The following is an 18,442-nucleotide window of genomic DNA, read 5'->3' on the forward strand; positions in this document are numbered from 1 at the left end:
CACAAAATCATCTCATTGCCTCAAAAATGAACTGAGCCATTCACCGCAGCCACATAAAGGATCTGATCCTGCAGAAATTTCAGAGCGGGTACCTATTTTTTATACTTAAAACTATAGGGGTGATCCGGCTTTCAAGTAACTGTTGGAAAGCATATGTTCCTTTTATCATTTTGGACTAATTAAAAATTAGAGTTGAAGAGGAGGATGGGGAATATTCCCTGAGTATTCTGATGCTCCCCATTGGCACGCTCTGATGCCTTTTATGGTCAGGCAAGTTTGGGAAGAACTACAGCAGTGGTCCCTTATCCCCAGGCAGACACCTGAAACCATGAATAGTACTGAACCTTATACAGATCATGTTTTTCCTATCATACACACCTGTGACAAAGCTTACTTTAGAAGTCAAGCACACTAAGAGATTCACAACAATAATATACTGTAATACACGTTATGGGAATGTAATCTCTCTCAAAATATTGTCCCATACTCACCTTCTTGTGACGACGTGAGATGATAAAATGCCTACGTGACAAGATGAAGTGGGACGAGTGACGTAGGCATTGTGACCTAGCGCTAGGCTGCTTCTGACCTCCTGACAAGGTCACAAGGAGGGTCATCTGCTTCCTGACTGCAGTTGACTGTGGATCACTCAAACTTCGAAAAGCGAAACCATGGATAAGGTTCTCTAGATTCTGGCTCGGATCTCAGCCTGGCTTTCCACCGAGACCATCTGGGGAGCTCTAAAGAAAAAGTGCAGGAGCCTGATTTAGTTGGTCTAGACTGGGGCCTGGGCCTGGCTGTTGTCGATCAGCTCCCCCCGATGATTCTGAGCATAGCCAGCATTGACCCGGAAGCCTAACGGGAGGCCCTGAGAGGACTGGAGGAGAGTTGGCCTCTATTATAGGGCTGAACTGTATTGACCCAAAATTCATATGCTGGAAATCTGAACCCCCGAAACCTCATAATGTAACCATATTTGGATATATGGCCTTTAATTAGGTGAGTTATATTACAGCCATTAGGGTGGGGCCTAATCATATCTGCCCGGTGTCCTTATCAAGTAGAGGAAATTTGGACACGTAAAGGTACATACAGAGCAAAGACCAGGTGAGGACACAGTGAGAAGGTGACCATCTGCAAGCCAAGGAGGCGTCAGAATGAAACCAAAACTGTGGACCCTGACAAGGACCATGACCTTGGACTTCCAGCCTCCAGAACTGTGGAAAAATGCATTTGTGTTGTTTAAGCTAGCCAGTCTGTGGTATTTGGTTATGGCAACACTTGGCAGGCCAATACATCCCCTATCTCAAGCCCAAGTTTTTTGTTTTGGGGGTGTTTTTTTAGTTTATTTATTTATTTTGAGAGACAGTTGAGTGGGGGAGTGGCAGAGGGAGAGAGAGGAAGAGAGAGAATCCCAAGCAGGCTCTGTGCTGTCAGCGCATATGGGGCTTGAACTCATGAAAACATGAGATCATGACCGGAACTAAAGTCAGATGCTTAACTGACTGAACCACCCAGGCCCAAGCCCAAGTTTTAAAAGCATCCTCATATCCGAATGCATGTGAAACCTACAGAGTAGATCTTTCTCCTTTGTTTATACCTCCAGTAGAAACAGGAGTTAACACAAGCAATGGAGGTTCATGGAAAGGCATTCCAGATAGAGGCTCTTAGAATATGGTAAGTGAGCAAAAATGTTGCTCTCGGAGCGAGTCCATATTTCAATGCAGAAGCCAAAGAAGCACAAAACAGCTTTAAGATGACACTGAGAGGGAAAAAAAATTACTTCAAACATCAGTTCAATGGGCTGCCTTCACTAACCCCACAGATAAGTCTCCCATAGTGTCCTGGGCTTCTCCTTCACAGCACCTGTCACAATTACATTTAATTTCTGTTCAATAGTAATTGAATTGTCTAAATTAATCTGCTAGAAATGAAGCACAAGAGGGCAGAGTGTGTCTTGACTTGCTCAACATCTTATTTATAACCACTTGGCACATATTTGTTGAATGAATGAATGAATGAATGAATGAATGAATACTGCCACCAACTGCTAGCAGGGATGATACCAAAAAATTTTAACTCAGTTGATGAAATTTTGTTGATGAAATGAATTAACGAATAAATAAGTGAATGAAAAAGTGAATCAGTGACTGAGCACTGATTGGATGCTTGTGTTTCAAATGTATGTTAAATGTTTGCAAAATTCAGTTCCAATTAGATTTCACAGTAGTGATTACTCAAGAGGGGATGTCTCCCCTGAGTAATTTGGTAAATTGCACCTTTCTGCTGGATGCTTCAGTTCTAAGTACCGTCACATGCCTTGTCAATCATTTGGCAAATCTGCAAAAAAATGCCATATATTGGGGCATCTTGCTGGCTCAGTCAGAAGAGCATGCCATTCTTGATCTTGGAGTTGTGAGTTCAAGCCCCACATGGAGTGTAGAGATTACTTAAATTAAAAAAAATTAAAAAAAAAAAGACTGCTAGGGATGCCTGGGTTGCTCAGTCAAGTTAAGCATCTGACTCTTGATTTCAGCTCAAGTCATGATTTTGCAGTTTGTAACATCGAGCCCTGAGCTGGGCTCTGCACTGACAATACAGAACCCACTTGGGATTCTCTCTCTCTCTCTCTCTCTCTCTCTCTCTCTCTGCCCTTCCTCTGCTCATGCACTCCCTTTCTCTCTCAACATAAACATTTTTAAAAAAAGAATGCTATATATACTGCGTGTGTGTGTGTATGCACACACACACACACACACACACACACACACACACATATGTTCCACACATCACTGCTGGATTCATGTTTGATTCAACAAGACTTAGATATTGACTTATGTGTCAACGTCACAGGGGCTAAGTCCCAGTCCACACCCACCCCCACCCTAGTCCAACCGCAAAGACCTGTACTTGATACGCAATAAAGTTTGTAGACAAGGCCTCTCGTTGTATTTTACCTTTGGGTAACATGGGATGTTTTTGTTCAAAACCATCAACAAATGCAGGTTCCCCAATTCAGAAACTTCACATTTCTGTTTGAGGATCCCATTTTTATTCAGGCTGGACTATTTGAGCACCAGTTTCCAAACTTTTGTCAGGTCTGGGAGCAGAGATTTCTAAGAACCAATAATTCATATGCACATCTCTTGAAGACTAAATGCATAATTCCCAGGCTATCTCTCCCAGGTTTTTGTGAACCAGTTTAAATGTTACAATAGTCTTTATTTTAAAATCCCAAATATTTTATCTTGGGAAATCAGCAATCCAGGTATAAAAAACCAGCAGGAAATGGCCAAATTTACTTCAGCATTTACACTGTGGTCAGTTTCTGCTCCTGGCTAATGATTTAAATTCCCTCCTGGGAAGCTCCAAAAGGCCCAGGGGTCATGGAAGAAGTTGTTCCATCTTGGTATTTTCATTTGACGGGTGTGTGGCTGCCGCAATAAACATTACACCTTTGGATTCTCTTCTCGAACTGATCGCCTAAATCGCAGGTCTGGGTTGGACACAGAAAAGAGTCGTTAGCACAGATATACGCCCTGCCTCACATCTCCAAAGTTAGACAAAATTCAAAATCACACAGCTTCTCATGCCTCCTGCCTTCTCATGCTAAGTTTCTTCAATTCTCCCCTGGAACGTCCATCATTTGGATGCCATCAGTAAATGCGATCCCAAAACGATGAATGGGTTTGTTTGGTTCCTCCCCAGTATTCATTCCCCTCTGGCCTCAGCTCCAGGTTTTCTTTGGGAAGCCCCTCTTCCCCATTCTCAGTCCTCGTGGTCTGTTAGGTTGTACCACCTCTATTTACAGATCTCTGATCTGGCAAATGAAATCACATTTTCATGGCCACAGCAACTGGTTCATGGTGCACATGTCACCCAGTTGGATCCAATGAAACACAGTGAGAATTCTGGGTGTCTCATTCCTTCCCACTAGACTTGAACCTGAGAAGGTACAAGAGGCTGACAAAGGGTCTTGCAATTGTTAGGAAGAACCTATTTGAGAAAGGAGCTAACGTGGAAAAGAATGGAACAGAAAGAAACCAGGTTCTGGTAACATATTGCATCCCAGCTTCTGGCCGCACCTCAAGCAAGAATTATTCTTGGATTTTTGCTGAAGCCACCTTGGGTGGGTTCTTTTCATTAAACGAGTAACTGATACATGAGCAGTTCTGACCCTCTACCTTGAGATATATCATTTGGTTAAATGAGGTCTTCAGTGCCAACGCCCTTACTCACCATGAGCAGCATTGTGTTCCCTGACATGCAAAGGGCTTGTTTGCTGAAAGAGAAGAAAAGCAGTGGCCTCATCACTGGAAAAGAATACAGGCCCACCTCCTGTTGCCTCGTTGGTGGGATTTGTGAGCCCCCACCATTTTAAAATTAAGATATGGCAGATGAAGACCAAGGCTTAGCCACAGACACAGCAAAAAGGTTTGGTTTGGTCTTTTAGGGACAGTAATTCCATTAGTTTATCCGTTCATTTACAGACATTTACTGAGCATCGACAATATGCCAGGTAATATATTAGGACCTGGGGCTGTCAGGGTACAGATCAAGACTCTGCCTGCATAAGATTTGCAGTAGGGCCTGTAGATCCCATAACTACCTTGTGCTGACAATATCAATGTGCACAGATAGTGAATGGCCTGGCAGTCTCTTCCAACAAGGTCCTAACTTCTTAAATCGGTGGCATTTGAATTAAGATGGGTTTATGGTTGGGGTGCCTGGGTGGCTCAGTCGGTTGAGCATCTGGCTCTTGATTTCAGCTCAGGTCATAATCCTGGGGTCATGGGATCGAGCCCCACATCAGGTTCCATGCTGAGTGTGGAGCCTGCTTACGCTTTTTCTCTCTCTCTTTCCCTCTGCCCCCTCCCATGCTCATGTGCTCTCTCTCTCTCCCTCTCAAATAAATATTTTTTAAAATTTTTTTTAATGCTTATTTATTTTTGAAGGAGAGAGAGACAGAGTGTGAGTGGGGGGAAAGCAGAGACAGAGGAAGACACAGAATCTGAAGCAGGCTCCAGGCTCTGAGCTGTCAGCACAGAGCCCAACGCGGGGCTTGAACTCACGAACTGCAAGATCATGACCTGAGCCGAAGTCGAATGCTTAACCGACTGAGCCACCCAGGTGCCCCTCAAATAAATATTTTTAAAAAGATGGGTGTACTGTTTATTCATATTTTCCAGGACACCAAGGATGCCAGCAAGGGCTTTGGAATTAGAACAGGAATGAAACTGGTAAAATCTTTTTAAGAGCATGATATGGCAATTATCTATTAACATCATTATGTGCACGCCCTTTGGCAAAAATACTCACATAAAAATAATTGAAACAAAAATATTTCACTACACAGTTTTTAGTATTTTAAAAAACTGAAAACAACCCAAATGTCCATATATGTACAGACCGAAACAATGTCCGAAATACAGTACTAAGTGATGAGGGACGGGATTATGATACTATGTGTATAGGAAAGCCCCAGTTTTCTAATAAACAGAAAATGTTAGCAGATGCATATATGTTTGTGGATGCCCAGGGGAAAAGATCTGGAAGAATGTACACTGAATCATTCACACGGTGGGGTGAGGGCATTTTCCTTCTCGGTGGGATATACTTCTGTATGATTGGATTATAGAAAATATGCGTGCAAACTCCATGAGGGCCTTCACCATGACAGGTTGAACGAATGAGTATTATTTGTTAAGTAAAAAATAGAGAAATGTTTAAACATAAAAAGTGAAGTGCCCCATGTCATTCTAGTTTCCTGATGCACTTTTCCCAAGGAGGCAAGTCTGTGTCACAGGGATCCAAAGGCGACCTTCACTCTCACCTCTACATCCCTCCTTTCCACGGTGAACGAGCTGGTGTTTGCTCTCTTCTCCATATCCTGCAGCTTGGCCAACTTTTCTATCAGGAACATTTTATCTTTGCCCTCCTGCCAAGAAGGAAAGCAAAAACAAGAACAAAAACATGGAGGTTGGTGTGAGCAAATGATGGAAAGAAGGTTGTTGTTTTTTGGTTTTTTTTTTTTTTAGGCAGGTAGGGTTCCAGACACAGGATAGAGACTGCCACCATGTTTTCTCTTGATGAAAGAGTAGGAACATTTCACAGCAAAGCCAAATTAACCCATACCTTCCTGAATTGGCACATTCTCCACTAAAGCAATTCCAGCAGTCTCAAGCAGCAGCCTTCTCTATCCCGCAGCTAGAAGTAACTTACACGCCCAGGACTGTCTGAAGGCCCAGGACAAATGGTGTATAGCAGCCCCTTCTCGGCATGCCCTCCAACTCAGAACCCTGTCTGGGCACCCAGCACTGCCTGGGCTGGCCCTGTCTTCCCATTGAGAATGTCAAAGCTTATATAGCTCTGCATCGAGGGACATCAAACATATTTCACCTGGCAAAGTTATCAGTGTTAATGGAGTAGACCAGATAAACATCTCCCAAACTGGGAAGAGGAACAAAGGAAAGGGCTATGTCCTCCCCAGGAGCATGACTCACTTCCCTGTGAATCTGTTGCAGATGAGAGGGCGGTATAATCCACCAGTGTTGAAGTGGGCTAGCAAGCAACATTGATGGGCTGTCCGGTCTAGATCAATGCCATTTCTCACGCCCTTGTTTCTCCTTCAACTTTCAATCACTGATTTTAGCAATTAGCTATTATTATTATTTAGCATCCAACAATTATTGCTGTGGTATTTGCTTCATAATAATTTTCTATTTCCCTCATTCTTTCTACTTTTATTCACTGGAATTCTGCAAAGGAGAGCTGTCCTTGGGAAATGGCATTTTAAACAACTCCGCAAGGGGCGCCTGGGTGGCTCACATTGGTTAAGCGTCTAACTTCACCTCAGGTCACGATCTCACAGTTTGTTCGTTTGAGCTCTGTGTCAGGCTCTGTGCTGACAGCTCAGAGCCTGGAGCCCGCTTCAGATTCTGTCTGTCTGTCTGTCTCTCTCTCTCTCTCTCTCTCTCTCTCTCTCTCTGCCCCTTCCCTGCTTGTGCTCTCTCTCTCTCTCTCAAAAATAAACTTTTTTTTTTTTTAAAGCAAGTCTGCTAGCAGTCTTGGATATAGCCAACCTGTTTGTAAATTGCTGGTCTGTAACAGCTGTTTCCATACTTTCGTGCCAATTAGAATTACCTGGAGAGCCTGCAAAAATGCAAACTCAGGATTTATCCAACTCATCTTGACTCGGGGAGATAAACCTGCATTTTAGTTAAAAGCACCATTCAAATCCCACCATTTACTAGCCCTATGACTTTGGGCAGCTCACTTTGCTCTGTAAACCTTAGAATCCTTAATTTTAAAATAGGAATTAAAGATGTATATGTCCCAGTGTGAGTAATAAAAATTAAGTCAGAATTTTTGTTCATTATTTAGCACATGTCAGGCATCATGTAAGTGCTCAACAAATGTTATCTGTTGCCACTACTGGTTAGAGGAGATCAGGGTAATTGGAATTTGCATTTTTAATAAGCATCCAAGAGTTACTGATGTAGGTGATCACACTTTGAGAAGGACTGTTATTAGCCTATTCACAGCCCCTTAGGCTGGGTTCCTCTGGAGACAATGTCCCTGTCTTTGTGGCACATCCTCTGGACAAGATTCCCAAGCATGCAGGCCTGCAGTGATGCTTCTGGTGCCTCCCTGAAATGATGCCATCTAAATTCCTCCCCAGTTTACCTGGTACTGCCCTTACAATAGAAGGCTTTAGAAACAAATCTCTCACCTGGTAAGATCTCCATAAGACTTGCCCAAAACAATTCAAAGTGCTACATCAGAAAAATACAGGTGATGCTTCTGGAGACGAGCAGGGGAGATCATAAGTAAACCATGCCCTTTCTTTACACCATCTAAAAGACCAGCTCAAATGATCTGAAACCCAAAGGTTCAAGCAGCTAGAACCGTGAGGAATCTTGGGCACCTGGATGGCTCAGTTGGTTAAGCGTTGGACTCTTTATTTTGGCTCAGGTCATGACCTCATGGTCATGAGACTGAGCCCCAAATCAGGCTCCATCTGCATTGGGTATGGAGCCTGCGTGCGATTCTCTCTCTCCCTCTCTCTGTCTGTCCCTCTCCTGCTCACTCACATATGCACTTGGCGCAGTCTCTTTCACTCCTTCAAAATAAATAAATAAACATTTAAAAAACAAAAGAACCCTGAGGAATCCTGCTTCTTCCCCAAGTTCTTAGATGTAAGTGTTCATGTCACAATTACGTTGCTATTTAGAAGAAGAGAGAACATGGGGCGCCTGGGTGGCGCAGTCGGTTGAGCATCTGACTTCAGCCAGGTCACGATCTCGCGGTCCGTGAGTTCGAGCCCCGCGTCAGGCTCTGGGCTGATGGCTCAGAGCCTGGAGCCTGTTTCTGATTCTGTGTCTCCCTCTCTCTCTGCCCCTCCCCTGTTCATGCTCTGTCTCTCTCTGTCCCAAAAATAAATAAATGTTGAAAAAAAAAATTTTTTTTAAAAAGAAGAAGAGAGAACAAGTCCAGTATCAACGAGCATCCATATTCCCAGACTGTGGTCTCTAAATACCATCTCACCAGGACTCCTTGAATAAATGTCTGACTGGTGTTCTGGGACAGGTAATAAACAAGAAGAGCCTGGAACATCTTGTCCTTTCAGAGAGCAAGAAAACTATCGAAGACTTTCTGGGGTCATGTCAAAAGAACCCGGGAACTAATTCAAAAGGAATTTGATTAGCAACGAATCAATGAGGCTATTTAAGCATAAAAAAATCATTACAATTGAAAGAAGCAAAGTATACTTAAATCTATGAATTCATAATGATAATTTAAAAATCCTCACTGGCCACATTTTGGGGTTGCTAGGGAGTAGTTGGTTGAATAGTGTCTCCTTTGTAAAAATATTTGTCCAAGTTAAACCAACCCCAGGACCTGCGAATATGGCCTTGTTGGAAATAAGGTCTTTGCAGACATAATTAAAGATTGTTGGATGAGATCATTCTGAATGAGGATGAACCCTAAATTCAATGACAAGTCCTTAGAAGAGAAGGAGAAACAGGCACACAGAGAAAAAGAATTTGTGAAGATGGAGGTAGGAATGGGAGTTATGAAGCCCTAAGCCAAGGAACAGCCAGGTTAGCCAGTGGCCACCAGAATAAGCTAGGAGAGGCATGGAACAGATTCTCAGAGCTCCAGAAGGTACCAACTTCCTGACACCTTGATTTTGGACTTTGGCCTCCAGAACTATGAGGTAACAATGTTCTGTTATTTTAAGCCACCAAGTTCGGGGTTATTTGCCATGGCAGGCCTTAGGAAATGAATACCCTAGGGTATCAACTCAGCATTTCAAAAACTGGTCAATGAAGGGGGAAAAATCATGCATTTCTCTTTCCTCTATAAACTTTATTTCAAGGTAATAAAATAGTTGATGAGCAAAAATTCTTTTTTTCATAGAAAAATTCTAGCTAATAAATGCAAAAGAAATTGTAGGATTAGAGTACTACTGTTCTGTCATTTCTAACAAAATCAGTGGGTCTTCTAGGCAATACTCCTCAAAGGCTGCAAAATCCATCAGGTGAAAGGAGAGTGGGGAGCTTTCTGATGGATGGGTCAGGCTAACAAAGCATGGACCCACTGATCACTTTTCACATCACACAAAAAGAGACATGTAGACATTTTATGTCTCAAGGGGATACCATAAGAAGTGCATAGCATCATCTATGGAGTGTTCTGGCTAAAACACTGAAATGGATTTAGCCGGGTTTTTTTTTTTTTTTTTTTTAACGTTTTATTTATTTTTGAGACAGGGAGAGACAGAGCATGAACAGGGGAGGGTCAGAGAGAGGGAGACACAGAATCTGAAACAGGCTCCAGGCTCTGAGCTGTCAGCACAGAGCCCGACGCGGGGCTCGAACTCACGGACTGTGAGATCATGACCTGAGCCGAAGTCGACCGCTTAACCGACTGAGCCACCCAGGCGCCCCAATTAGTCGGGTTTTTAAATCTCCATGCCAGGGTACAGGAAATAAAAAGAAGCATACTAAATACCACCACAAGGCTGCAAATCAGATATATCCAGAATGTGAGAACTACTACAAGACAAAGGACCTGTTTTCTTCAACGATAAATGGCAAAGAAGGGAGGGGTAAACAATTATAGATTAAAGGAAACAACAGACATATGGACCAAATGCAACATGGGTCACTTTCCCAGACCCTGATTCGAACAACTCGACTGTAAAATGACACTTCATGGGACCAATGGGGCAATTTCACCTTTGATGGTATGTGAGACGATAATAAGGAATTATCAAGTTTTCTTTTAGGTATGATGAGGGTATTATGGTTATGTTTTTTTTTAATCTCTCTCAGACACATAGAAATTTTTACAGATAAAATGATATAAAGTCTAGGATTTGCTTTAAAACAATCCAGATATTTGCAGTGAAGGGTTAGTGTAGATAAAATAAGAATATGCAAAAAAAATTTTAAGCTTATTTGTTTATTTTTGAGAGACAGAGAGTGTGTGCATGAGCAGGAGGGGGACAGAGAGAGGGAGAGAGAGACAGAGAGAATCCCAAGCAGGCTCTGTGCCGTCAGTGCAAAGCCCAACGTGGGGCTCAATCTCTCAAACTGTGAAATCATGAACTGAACTGAAATCAAAAGTCAGACTCTCAACCGACTGAGCCACCCAGGCGCCCCCAAGAGTATACAAATGTTGACGGTAGTTGGTGCTGGGTGGGGGGGCAGATGTAAGTTCGTTGTACTATTCTCTTTTGGAGTATAACTGCAAGTTTGCATTATAAAATGTTTACAGAAAAGTGGGAGGATGGGGCCCCCCGGGTGGCTCAGTCGGTTGAGCGTCCAACTTCGGCTCAGGTCACGATCTCACGGTTTGTGAGTTCGAGCCCCGCGTCGGGCTCTGTACTGATGGCTCAGAGCCTGGAGCCTGCTTCGGATTCTGTGTCTCCCTCTTTCTCTCTCTGCCCCTCCCCCGCTCACAGCTTTGTCTCTCTCTATCTCTGAAAACTGAATAAACCTTAAAAAAAAAAATATATATATATATATATATAAAAAGAAAAGTGGGAGGAGGATACCAGAGGAGCTAACTGAACTTACATTAATAATCTGTTCATGGAGCAATCTGATCATAATCTTCCTTCCCTCTGTGATCTGCCAGTAAAGATAGGTGATGATTCTGGAGAAGAAAAGAAAGAATGACAGACACTTTTGCCAATATTTTGCAGGCCCCAAATTCCAACTGGTCTCAAAGGAACTGAGATATTCTCTTGCAAGTGGATTTTGTCCCAACAGTTTTCCTGAAAAGTTGTGTCTGGATGAATTACAGGTTCAATACATCCGAGCAACCTGGCTGCACGTGGAATCACATGAAAGATGGAAAAAAGACTCATTCCATGGCCTGTCCTCGGATTAATTAACTAGCATCTCTGGGCATAGGGCCAGACAATAGTATTTTTTTTTATGTTTATGTTTTTATTTTGAGAGAGAGAGAACACTTGGAGGAGGGGCAGAGAGAGAGAATCCCAAGCAGGCTCCACATGTCCGTGCCGAGCCCAATGCCGGCCCCATCCCACGACCCTGGGATCATGACCTGAGCTGAAATCAAGAGCCAGACGTTCAACCGACTGAGCCATCCATGCACCCCTATTTTCTTTCTATTTAATATGGAGCACTCCATTGGTAGTATAACCACATCCAGACCTGTCTTCAAAAATTAAATTCCAGGGGCGCCTGGGTGGCCCAGTCGGTTAAGCGTCTGACTTCGGCTCAGGTCATGATCTCACAGTTTGTGAGTTCGAGCCCTGTGTCGGGCTCTGTGCTGACAGCTCAGAGCCTGGAGGCTGCTTTGGATTCTGTGTCTCTCCATCTCTTGGCCCTTCCCCTACTCATACTCTGTGTCTCTCTGTTTCTCAATAATAAATAAACGTTAACAAAAATTTTTTTTAATAAAAAAACACAAAAATTAAATTCCAGGAAGAGATGATGATTAAGAATCATTCAAGTATTGCCAAATATAAATGTAAAATAAAACTTGGCTGTAATATAACTATCTCACAGACTTCTAAATCAATCTCCCATGTATTTTAAGTTTACAAAATAAATTCCCACAAGAATACAGAATGAACATAGCATAAATTCTCATATGGAATATACTTACTTCCAGAAACTATATCAGTTAAATTGGATAATAAAGGCTTGGAATCAAAAATTTCATAAAAGGAAAAAAAGATGTGCCCAGTGGGTAATATGAAACTCAAAGTATCTTCTTAAAATAGGATCATTTAGGGGCGCCTGGGTGGCGCAGTCGGTTAAGTGGCCGACTTCAGCCAGGTCACGATCTCGCGGTCCGTGAGTTCGAGCCCCGCGTCAGGCTCTGGGCTGATGGCTGGGAGCCTGGAGCCTGTTTCCGATTCTGTGTCTCCCTCTCTCTCTGCCTCTCCCCCGTTCATGCTCTGTCTCTCTCTGTCCCAAAAATAAATAAATAAACGTTGAAAAAAAAAATTAAAAAAAAAAAATAGAATCATTTAGGGGTGCCTAGGTGGCTCAGTCAGTTAAGCATCTGACTTCAACTCAGGTCATGATCTCGTGGCTCCTGAGTTTGAGCCCTGCGTTGGGCCCTGTGCTGACAGCTCAGAGCCTGGAGCCTGCTTCAGATTCTGTGTCCCTCTCTGCCCCTCCCTGACTCATACTCTGTTTCTCTCCCAAAAATAAACATTAAAAAAAAAAAGAAAAAAAGAAAAGTGAATGGTAATTTCAATTCCTGTTCCAGTATATCCAGCACATCTACCTTTAACTCGAGCTTGCTGAGAACCACATCTCCACCCCATACTGAAACCTGTAGATCTGATGGCTTTAAATTCTTGATGTAGCAATTCACATAGCTCATCAAAATTAGAGTCACATGTATGACTCCGGCATCTTTTCAGGTGCAGAGGAGTAAAAGACAGAAAGCCAAAGAGTACCGTGGAGTCCCCTCCACCTCAGGCATCTGGCACCCACCCCTGGCGGTGGGGCCAGAAATAATTGTTTTTATTTGAAAACAAAAGAACGCTGTCACACATATGAACAATGCCCAACCCATTTGAACATAATGCCAATCTTAGAAAGCATCACACATATAATTTTCCTAAGCATTCTCAAATCCAAATTTTCATTTTGTTTTCATGCTATTTCTTAAAAGGAGACAGAGCAGGTATTGCTTTCTTCATAAAACAGGCAAAAAAAAAAAAAAGCTCACAAAAAACAAAAAATGAAAACACCTGGGACAAGATGATAGTAAGCAACTCTTAAACTGGGTGGCTCAGTCAGTTAAGCGGCCGACTTCGGCTCAGGTCATGATCTCGCGGTCCGTGAGTTCGAGCCCCGCATCGGGCTCTGTACTGACAGCTCAGAGCCTGGAGCCTGTTTCAGATTCTGTGTCTCCCTCTCTCTGACCCTCCCCCGTTCATGCTCTGTCTCTCTCTCTGTCTCAAAAATAAATAAACGTTAAAAAAAAAAAATTCAAGGGCAAAGTCAGGAGCATCCAGAACACTGAGCTACACTGTAGCCGTTTGCTCTCCTGGGAAACATTCCCCAGACTATCCACATGTCTTGTTAATGACACGTTTTCTCCACCAGTTTCCCAAAGCACTCCACTTACAACACAATGAGGGTGAGGATGAAAAAGAAGTGCACGCTTCCGATGAGGTTCTGGTAGATCCAAACAACCCACAGGTAGCCGGGCCTTTTACTCAGGGTATCGATCCAGCTGTAGATGGAGTGAATGAAGAAGGGCAGACCTCGAAATGGGCCACAATCAGCTGAAGGTTTCAATCTGGTAAAACGGGAGACAGGAAAACATCTGTAGCGTGAGACTCTGGTATAGCTTGTTCTAAAACCAAACTGTCCTTTCTGGGTTCTGGACCTGGAACCAGCAATGCCTGCCTGATGTTCCCATACCCTCCCTCCCAAGGAAGCTCTCTCCCTCACGGCCTCAACAGGTATGTTTTGTCCGTGTGACCCCACTGAGGCTCAGCTCCCAGACAGGGTTATATCATCTGATCTAATGGGAGCCGATCCCAAGAGTGGCAGTGAACTTCGTGGTATCCTGGCTTGAATAAATGAACTGGGTGATCAGATTCTTTTTCTTGGGAACTTGAACTAAGACATATGAAGAAGGGACCCTGCAATCTATGGAAGGTGAGGTTGTGGCAATGAGGGCCACATGCAGTCAGTTGTTATGAATTAGCAGAAACTAGCAGGAAACTAAGAACTGGTTAGGAAGAGAGAGAAAAGAGAGAAGCAAAGACATCATAAAACAGAGTAGCCTGCCCTGAAGCCACTTGAGTTCCTGATGGTTCCAGTTCCATCTGTATCCTAAAAATCAACTCCTGGGGCACCTGCGTGGTTCAGTCGGTTAAGTGTCCAACTTTGGCTCATGTCATGATCTCGCGGTTCATGAGTTCAAACCCCACATCAGGCTCTGCACTGACAGTCTGCCTGGGATTCTCTCTCTCTCTCTCTCTGACCTTCCCCTGACTTGCTCTCTCTCAAAATAAATAAACTTAAAAAAAAAATCAACTCTTTTGTTTGTTTGCTTCATTCATTCATTCTATAAAAGCTTATTTCACCTGTTCCAAGTACTGTGCTAGATACTAAGCCCTTGGGGATTCCATAGCAACAGGACAGACATGGTCTCTGTCCTCCCAGGTTTACATTTTAGTAAGAAAAATGGACAACTAATGAGCTAATGATTAAACAAAGATTCAAGCGAAGGCATTTCTGAATGTGAACGGTGGAGGGAAGAAAAGAAAGTGCCCCTAGAGGGAGAAGAGGTGGGAAAGACAGTAGGCAAGCATGGTCATGAAGGTTAGATCTTGAGGATGACTTCTGAGCTGAGACCCAGAGTGGGGGACAGAAGGCCGCCAGGCAGAGGGAGTGGGAAGAACACACAAAGGACTCCACCTTGTGTTGGGAGAGGCTCACAGGGTCCCAGGAATGGAGCAAGAGTCATGAGGATGAAGGAAGGGTGGAGCCAACGTGGGGTGAGGTTGGAGAGCGAGGAGGGAACCAGCTCAGACAGGGCATTTCGGTTCATTTAGTGGAAGTTTAGTCCCCATTCTGGGAAACTGCAGGCCTCTAGGAAGTGAGGAAGCCCTGCCATCACCTGGTGGGTGATGACCAAACTAAGACACATTCGCTCCTTTGGCTGTTGTGTCTGCTGGTTACCAAGGGGACTTGGGTTCAATACTGTATTAAGCACGTCTTCTTACTGCGATGTTTTGACATCTGGGGCCTTACAGACCCTGGAGAGATAGCCCCTCCCGGGAGCTCCCCTACATGGTATGTTTTTTCCATGCAAAACAACCAACCCAGAGCCCACACCCCACCCTCCACCTCCTCCATCAGGCTCTCACACTCAGGGTCACTCTCCCCCTGCCCTGAACCCCACAGGGCCAGGTAACCAGATAAATCCAGACAGCCCCCAAAGCCACTGAAATTGTTCAAACGAGCCAATCCTAAACCTGCCTATCCTCTCTCGCCCTTTCCTTCCCAGGGAAACCACAATAAAGGTTCTTTTTTTTTTTTTGTTTAATTATTTTTTAGTGTTTATTTATTATTGAGAGACAGAGCATGAGCATGGGAGGGGCAGAGAGAGGAGGAGTCACAGAATCCAAAGAAGGCTCCAGGCTCTGAGCTGTCAGCACAGAGCCCCACGCGGGGCTCAAACTCACAAACTGAGAGATCATGACCTGAGCTGAAGTCAGACGCTTAACCGAAGGAGCCATCCAGGTGTCCCAACCACAATAAAGGTTCTTGCCCACACTTTCTCCTCACTCCCGCTGTGTCCTGACCAACCCTGGGATTCCCTCATGTGGCCTCCTGTGGTGTGGCATCCCCACCCCCACTACCACTTCTACTGGGATCTGAGTAAAATAAATCATCTTTCCAATGACATTCATCTCCTGATCTGCTGGCCTCACCAAACCTTAATAATAATAAAACCTACATTTTACTTATTTATTTTAAAGTAGGCTACACACCCAATGTGGGGCTTGAACTCATGACCCTGAGATCAAGAGTCTGATGTTCTACCGACTGAGCCACCCAGGTGTCCCAAAACCTACATTTTAAAACACTCACTCACCCCATCTCTAAGACCTCTCCACAAGCCACGGTTTCCTACCTCCAGATGGTGATGGCCAGGGTGCAAAGGACCCCGGTGAAGGATGGGAAAAAGAGCAAGAAGATGAAGAAAGTCATCATCTGTGAGGCTCGCCAGGCTTTGCTCGGAGGCTGGAAATTCATCATCAGGCTGATCTGAAGAGAGAGAAGCAGACACCTCCCATCTGTGGCCAGAGGGACAGGCCAGAGGGACCCCAGCCAGGCAATGGCTTCCCGATAACCCTTCCCAGCACCCCTCCCCACTGCCCCCCGACTCAGTTCCAACCACGGGGCCACATGGGACTGGGAGAAGCTAATTCCTTCCACCTTCAGGCTGACTCACGTTTTTGACATAAAACATGATGAAAAGAGTAATCATTTGGATAAAGGGCAGCAGAGGGCAGAAGAAGGTTCCAATCCTATGAGGGAAAAAGGGTGAGTGTCAAAAGTCAGGGGAAACATGAAGACAGAGAATGTGGTGGGAGGAGGGCAGGTACAGGGGATGTGGAGGGAAGGGAAAGAGGGTGTTACAGGCTGAACTGTGCTTCTCCAAAACGCGTATGTTGGAGTCCTAGTACCCCTAGTACCGCAGAATGTGACTATTTGGAGAAGGGGTCTTTAAAGAGGTAATTAAAGTAAAAGGAGGTCCCTAGAGTAGGCCCTAATACAATATAACTGGTGTCCTTAAAAGAAGAGATTAGGACCCAGATACACACAGAGGGACCATGTGAAGACTGTGGAAGCAGGTGCCATCCCACAGGCCGAGGACAGAGGTCTCAGAAGGAACCAACCTACGAACACCTTGATCTTGGACCTCTAGCCACCAGAACTGTGAGAAAATAAATTTCTGTCGTTTCAGCCACCCAGTCTGTGGTATTTGTTATGGACGCTCTAGCAGACTAATACAGAGGGAGTGTGCTCTATGGCTGTAGACCAGGAGCATTCCCACCACACCCAGTATAGCCGGCTGCTCCCTTCCCAGCTTTGGAAAAGAGAGTTTGCAGAAAGCACCACCCACACACCACCAAATGGTCTTCAGCAAGCCCTAACCTAGGTGTCCCGAATGCGGGACATGTCCTCCTGCTTCCTCCATGGCATTCAAGAAGGTCTGAGGTCCCGCAGGGAGAGGCATTAAACTGCACTGAGTTACAGATGGGAAAGGCATTCTCTCTCAATTCTCCCTAATACTCCTGAGTGCCGAGAGAAGAAAATCTCACTTTGGTGGTCCTAACACTTGTCAACCTCCCTTTGTTCCCAAAAGAAAGGTGGGAGGGGGGAGGTAAAGCTTTAAACTGAGAGCCTTGGCAGACGGGAGCATCCAGCTAGAATTTAATGACTGGTGGTGATTGGCTTGGTTTTATTTTATTTTATTTTTCTTATTTTTTTAAAGTTTATTTATTTATTTTGAGAGAGACAGAGACAGCTTGAGTGGGGAAGGGACAGAGAGAGAGAGAGAGAATCCCTAGCAGGCTCCATGATGCTGCCAGAGCAAAGCCCCATGCAGGACTGAACCCTTGGAACCATGAGATCACGACCTGAGCTGAAACCAACAGTCAGAGACTCAACCAACTGAGCCACCCAGGCGCCCCTTATTTTATTTTTCTAAAGTGACTGACATTTTTCCTTTTTTTTAACAATTTTTTAATGTTTTTTATTTATTTTTGAGACAGAGAGAGAGCATGAACAGGGGAAGGGCAGAGAGAGGGAGACACAGAAATCGAAGTGGCTCCAGGCTCTGAGCTGTCAGCACAGAGCCTGATGCGGGGCTCGAACTCACGAACCGCAAGACTGTGACCTGAGCCGAAGTCGGACGCTTAACCGACTGAGCCACCCAGGCACCCTGACATTTTTCTTTAAGTAATCTCTAGACCCAAGATGGGCCTCAAACTCACGACCCCAAGATCAAGAGAGATCAAGAGTCAGATGCTCTACCAACTGAGCCAGCCAGGTGTCCTGGGTTTTGTTTTATTTTTTAAGTTACTTGCAGTTTCTCTCAAATGACTCTGATTTTCCATTCTGGTGGTAAAATAAAGACTCCTTTAAAAATGTATTTAGGGGCACCTGGGTGGCTCAGTCAGTTAAGCATCTAACTCTTAATGTCAGCTCAGGATATGATCACACGGTTTATGGGTTCGAGCCCCACACCAGGCTCTGCGCCGACAGCATGGAGCCTGCTTGGGATTCTTCCTCTCTCTCCGCTCCTCCCCTGTGTGCTCTCTACCTCTCTCCCTCAAAAATAAATAAATAACCATTAAAAAAAATAAAAATAAAAAATAAAACATTTTTAAAAAGGCAAACTATATAAAAGA

At 44.2% G+C, this 18,442-nt stretch overlaps 1 protein-coding gene across 3 annotated transcripts in view; it reads right to left on the reverse strand.

The window, feature by feature from the left end:
* Positions 1–3,201: 3,201 nt before the first annotated feature.
* Positions 3,202–18,442, reverse strand: part of TMC5 (transmembrane channel like 5) — a 49,409-nt gene continuing 34,168 nt past the window's right edge. For all 3 annotated transcript variants that reach the window (XM_040458924.1, XM_040458926.1, XM_040458925.1), the window contains 7 exons: positions 16,477–16,552; positions 16,156–16,289; positions 13,630–13,803; positions 11,088–11,166; positions 5,834–5,938; positions 4,240–4,282; positions 3,202–3,496 (listed from right to left, as the gene is read on the reverse strand). In XM_040458924.1, the coding sequence (XP_040314858.1) occupies positions 3,450–3,496; positions 4,240–4,282; positions 5,834–5,938; positions 11,088–11,166; positions 13,630–13,803; positions 16,156–16,289; positions 16,477–16,552 (658 nt within the window). In that variant the 3' untranslated portion in view covers positions 3,202–3,449. The remainder of the gene's footprint in view (positions 3,497–4,239; positions 4,283–5,833; positions 5,939–11,087; positions 11,167–13,629; positions 13,804–16,155; positions 16,290–16,476; positions 16,553–18,442) is intronic.

This window comes from Herpailurus yagouaroundi, unplaced genomic scaffold, assembly GCF_014898765.1.
Source record: "Herpailurus yagouaroundi ecotype Mexico unplaced genomic scaffold, PumYag 222, whole genome shotgun sequence".
Taxonomy (NCBI): Eukaryota; Metazoa; Chordata; class Mammalia; order Carnivora; family Felidae; genus Herpailurus; species Herpailurus yagouaroundi.